The sequence below is a fragment of the Microtus ochrogaster genome, chromosome 1 (genome assembly GCF_000317375.1).
Source record: "Microtus ochrogaster isolate Prairie Vole_2 chromosome 1, MicOch1.0, whole genome shotgun sequence".
Classification (NCBI taxonomy): Eukaryota; Metazoa; Chordata; class Mammalia; order Rodentia; family Cricetidae; genus Microtus; species Microtus ochrogaster.
In genome coordinates, this window is record NC_022009.1 from 8,921,843 (window position 1) to 8,927,863 (window position 6,021).

General features: G+C 39.2%; 1 protein-coding gene across 1 annotated transcript in view; it reads right to left on the reverse strand.

The window, feature by feature from the left end:
* Positions 1 to 3,369: 3,369 nt before the first annotated feature.
* The window catches only part of Pcnx4 (pecanex 4), a 30,584-nt gene continuing 27,932 nt past the window's right edge, over positions 3,370 to 6,021 (reverse strand). The window contains exon 11 of the mRNA XM_005343170.3: positions 3,370 to 4,174. Coding sequence (XP_005343227.1) covers positions 3,923 to 4,174 — 252 coding nt within the window. The 3' untranslated portion in view covers positions 3,370 to 3,922. The remainder of the gene's footprint in view (positions 4,175 to 6,021) is intronic.

Below are 6,021 nucleotides of genomic sequence, written 5' to 3' on the forward strand. Positions count from 1 at the left end.
AAAGATCAGGTCTCCTTGCTGGATGCTTAGCTCATAAACAAAGAGCCTACCTTGCTTGGTGCAGGCAGGCTATAGGAACAAAGTACAACTGGCTTCTTTCACAAATATGGCTACTGTTGACTCAGAGATAGTGCCCAAAATTTAGAGTCTAAGGAGTTTGACTGACGTGAACATAACACCTGTGAGTGTCAGGTTTGACCTGACTGTAAGATGACTCAGATGTCACTTAGGCTGTTGTAAAGCACAAGTGACCTCACTCATAAGAATGGATTTATGGCCTAGAAGCAATGTTCAGGGTTTTAAGGGGAAGGGATAAATAAAAACAAAAATCCTGGAAGATGTGGGCAGAGCTTGTCCGATAAGACAGCAAAGGATCACCAGGTTGTAAAACGACATCATCCTTAGCATTCCAGGAAGAGTAGCTGTGCACCTTATGCCATTGAAGAAGTAAGCTATGTGTTTAACTTTCCTGGCTTCTCCAGTGCTTATCTGAGTGAAGAAGCAGAGCAAACTCCATTTTGAGAAAGAATTCCATTTTAGAAAGGGCCTATGTAGGGGATGAACTCAGTTCCAGCAAAGTCAAAAACAATTCCAAGAAAGGAACTGCCAGGGCCAGGTCATGACAACCCCCTGCAGGTGAGCCAGCCAGTAGAAACTGTGGTCAACAATATCTGCAGCTGCCAAATGTCCTCATGGTTTTTGATAACTGTTTGGAAATTTTTCTTCATTAAAGATATGATATTGCCCATAAAATAAACTCAATCAGGTAAACCACAGCCAGATGTCTAAACTAGTTTAGGGTGAAACAGAAAACTCCATCTTACTACATCGTCTCACCCACAAAAATACAACTCAGAGATTTCATGGATTTATTAACTGAAATTAGTCCTAAAGTAATCTTTTTTACATTGATGGAACAAACTGGTTCATATGCTAAGTAAGTAGGCTAAAAACAAGCTACAATCTGCACACTTTATTAAGCTTAGTCATTTCTAAAGATAATGCATTATTCTTAAGATCCTAGGAGTTCCTGTAGATTTAGTTGGAATCAAATAAGGAATGAAGCAAGCTCTCATCTCTAGAGGTGCATACTCATTGTCTTTCTGTCCTTTTAAGCTCTGTAAATCATCCTGAGCAGCAAGAGAATGAAAATGAAATTCTGATCATTTTATGGAAGTTTCCCTGTATCTCCAATTTTTATGTCATATTCTCCAGGCTCCCTGGAGAAGGGAGTATGAGTCTAAAGATTTTAAAAGGTGTATGTGAATGAATGAGTGCTCTTTGTCTTGGTCTGTGTCTTGACTGTTATTATGTTGCTGTTTTATGTGTTCATGTCTCTGAAAAGCTTAAGTGGTACTGGTACCTGTTTGTCTTTCATTATTGTCCGTTTTTGTCTACTTTCTTTGCTGTCCTAGAGGAGATGAGGCAGGCAACCTCTGCCTCTAGCCTCCTGTACATTTTTATTGGATCAATTCCAGGACTTAGCATCCAAAAGTAAATCTTCTCTAAGAAGAGGCATGGCAAGGACTACCTCCTTTTGTTGTTCTCTGGCTCACAGCCAGCCAGCAGCTCCTGCAGAGGGCAGGGGGTGTGCATGCTCAGGTGGGCAGTGATGCTACAGGGAGACACTTTCACGCTAATGGGGCGGCAGGAAATTGATTACTTATATTTGAAAATCTGCACGGATGCTAAACAGAGAATCTGAGATTGTGGCTGGAGAAGTTAACAATTGTTTTTTTCAGGAATCCTGGCAGTAAAGGACACTCTGTGCCCACCAGCACTGCTCCCCCTCTTTTCTTTTCTAAGCCAAGTTCTTCTTCACTGTGATAACACTCAAAGTCTCTTCTGTTGGTCAGCAATTTCTCATCTTGACCCTTCTCTGTCCTGATACTGCTTGAAAAAATGTTGACTTATACCAACCTGTGTAATTTGGAAAGCATTGATTTTAAAGTAAAAGTTACAGATACATTGTGTTTGGGAAAATTATGCTTTTGTTTTTATAGGAAAATAAAAATATATCGGTTTTAATCATTTAGATCCAAAGGGGTAGAAATACTTATTATCTTTAAAGGAAACTGGGTATAAATCATTATTGATTAACATATAGAAAACTTGCTAGTTTCAAAAGTTTCACATTGGTACAGGTTTTTATATGTCAATACAAATTTAAGTTATTCTATTTGTGATACATACATATATATTATATATTTTGGCTCTTGTTTGAAATGTACCTATGCAATGTTTTGGACTGCTGGAAGAAATCATTGTCTGTTGGCTCGCTGTATATTGCCTTTATTATATTTAGGTATGTTCCTTGTATCTCTGCTCTCTTGAAGACCTTTATCATGAAGGGATATTGTATTTTGTCAAAAGCTTTTTTAGCATCTAATGAGATGATCATGTATGTAGTTTTTATTTTTCAGTTTGTTTATATGGTGGATTACATTGACAGATTTTTGTATGTTGAACCATCCCTGCATCTCTGGAATGAAGCCAACTTGATCATGGTGAACCATGATTCTGATGTGTTCTTGGATTCGATTTACCAGTATTTTATTTAGTATTTTGAATCAATGTTCATGAGTGAGATTGGTCTGTAATTCTCTTTCTTAGTAATGTCTTTGTGTGTTTTGGGTATCAGGGTAATTGTAGCCTCATAAAAAGAGTTTGGCAATGTTCCTTCTGTTTCTATTGTGTGGAACAATTTAAGGAGTATTGGTATTAGTTCTTCTTTGAAAATCTTGTAGAATTCTGAGTTGAAACCATCTGGTCCTAGGTTTTTAGTAGTTGGGAGACTTTTGATGACTGCTTCTATTTCTTCTCACTGCTGGTAAGGTAGACACAGATGAGGATCATTGACTGGCCAACCTAGCCAACTCAGCAAATCCCAAGTCCTGGAGAGAGATACTGCCTACTGATGTAGGAGGGTTTTCTATCTATCTGTTGCTTTCATTGGTTAATTAATAAAGAATTAATAAAGGCCCGATAGGTCAGAACATAGGTAGGTGGGAAAGTCAGAACAGAATTGTGGGAGGAAGAAAGCAGAGACAGGAAGATGCCATGGAGCCAGCTGCCAGGTCAGACACACTGAATCTTTCCCAGTAAGCCACGACCCCACACAGATTACTAGATATGGGTTAAACAAATATGTAAGAGTTAGCCAATAAGAGGCTAGATATAATGGGCCAGGCAGTTTAAATGAATACAGTTTCCATGTAATTATTTCGGGGCATAAGCTAGCCAGGTGGCCAGGAGCCGGGCGGCAGGAACTCCTTTTACAGCCTACGGTTGACCTCTGGCTTCCACAAGCATGTGTAGGCAAATACACACATGTGTACCCCTCTCCCAACACAAAGAACAAGATTTTACTGGTCATATTTATTTCAAGTGCTTACAGTTTTCAAACTAAAGTATATGAAAAATGAATACAATGTATGGGACTATTCATGCCATGTTAAATGTTAAAACAGTATTTAAAAATACTAAAATTTAACTACATTTCAAATAAATATATGTACATGTTATGTTAACCATTAAAAGGTTTCATTATTATTTAAAAACACTGATATGAATGTCTCTTAAATATGTAAGTATAAACCTATTGACTTTTAAAAGACTAATTACTTTTCAGACTTTTAGCAAAGCAGTAAAAAACAACTAATCTTGTACAAATGTCTTTAGGTACCAAAAACCTATCAGAACTCATACAGCACAAATATTGGCCAACTACTTCTGCCCAAGTTAGGTCAGAGGAACTGCTGCTTGAGTCATTCAGACAGCGGAGATCAGCTTTACAGACCTTAGCTTTTTCTCGCAGGCATCCTTGGGGCAAGAAGAAAGTCTACAGGAATGACAGAACTTAGACTCATTCTGTTTAACTAGTGCCTCCTCTGATGCCCTTGCCTTTTGATGTAAAAATGGACTAACACAAATGTATAGGGAGAGGTTTTGAAGAGAAAATTGGATATCCCAAGGGAGGGTCAGCGGCTTGAACGGTGAGGTTCCTCAAAAGGAGTGGGTGGGCTTGGATACTGTAACGCTCTTCATCATCGTTGGTGGCATAAAGCAGTTCCCATGAGAGATTGGCCCACTGACCTCGAACAGCCTCAGCATTCAGCTTCCCAATGTGGACCGGGAGCTCCTGAAGCACCAGGACCCTCGCAGTGTAAACGCCCTGGAAGTGCAGGGAGGGAAGGTTAACAAACATAAAGCAAAGCTGCCCACCACAGAACAGTAGGGATTGGCCTTTTAACATGCACAGGGGTTGCTTAGCTTTTGAATTAAGAATCACCCCGTTTTCTTAGCTCTCTAAATAAACGTGAGAATAAAAATGTCACTTTATTATTATGACAACAAAACTGCAGTTACTTAGTCTTTTATGACTCTGACCCATCCATCACGTCATGTGGCACGACACAACCGTAAATGTTAGTGGATAGATCTGCTATTTTCTCATTGATGTGACTAGATACTAGAAAAAAAAACAATTTAAGAAAGGAAGAGTTGGGGCTGGAGAGATGGCTCAGTGGTTAAGAGCACTGGCTGCTCTTCCGGAGATCTTGTGTTCAATTCCCAGCAAACACATGGTGGCTCACAATCATCTATAATGAGATCTGATACCCTCTTCTGTCCTGCAGGCATACATGGACATAGAGAACTCATATGAATAAAATACACAAACAAATCTTTCCGTCTTTAATCCCAGCACTCAGGGAACAGAAGCAGGTAGATCTCTTGAATTAGATACTAGCCTGGTTTATAGAGTAAGTTCCACGACAGTCAGACAGTCAGGCTACACAGAGAAACCTTGTTTCAAAAAACCAAAATAAAAAAAAAAAAAAAGAAAAGAAAAGAAAAGGTTTGTTCTGGCTAAGGTTGAAGGATGTCTTGGCAGCAGGAACATGCCCAGAAGTTTGTTTCCACAGTGATTCTGTTGCCTATTAAGCTGACAATCAAGATTAATCATCACAGTGGACAATTGTTCAGCCAGGCTCCATTTCGTTAAATTTTAGTGAGAAGTAATTCGATTTTGGCACGCTTTGCTCATCTCAACTGTTAATTTATAATCCGAGGGCCCTTGGGCATCACAGGGCACAGTCACTACCACAGTTAGTCTGAGAACAGTTCTCAAGGCCTCAAGAATAAACACTGCGTTCCCAGCTGTCACTTGCCTCGCTCCTCCTTCCGCTCCGCTAAGCAACTACAATGACTCTACCTGTTCAGTTTACGGCCCTTGAAGCTTGAGCTGTCCTTTGTTTGTTTCCATGGCTACGAACATGCCATAAAATGCCCATCATCTGTTCTTGCATAGCTGGATGGCATCCACCTCTTAAGCCATTAAGAACAACACTACAAACATGGGTGTACAAGTTTTTGTGTCAGCCTATGCTTTTGTTCCTCTACAGCATCAACTGCAGATACAATCGGTCCATGAGCAACTACTTGAGAAATTACCTGACTATCTCTCAAAGTGACTGTATATTCCCAACGTCAGTATATAAAGGTTCTAATCTCTTCACATCCTTGTCAAGACATTATTTGACCTTTAATTTTAGCCATAATTGTACAGTAAAATGTTTTTCTCTAGGGTACTGCTGGAGATCAAGCCCAGAGACTTACACATGCTAGGCAAGCAATTTTACCACTAAGTCACATACCCTAGTCCTAATTTTATTATAGTTTTGAATTGGTTCCCGACATGAATGATATAGTGCACTTGTGTGTGTGTGTCACTGTGTATCTTCAGAGAAGGGTATATATAGCTCTTGTCCATCTTCGATCAGGCATACTTACATATTATACTAACAAATCTTTTATGAGATATGTGGTTATTTTTCTCATTCTGGGTTATGTTTTCACTTTCTGACAATATCTTTTGAAATATAAAGTCTATTTTTTTAGTACTGTTTTGCTTTGAAGCAGGGCCTCATATAGCCCAGGTTAGACTCAAACTCTATATTCTGTGTAGCAGTGGATGATCATTCTCTCTCTCTCTCTCTCTCTCTCTCTCTCTCTCTCTCT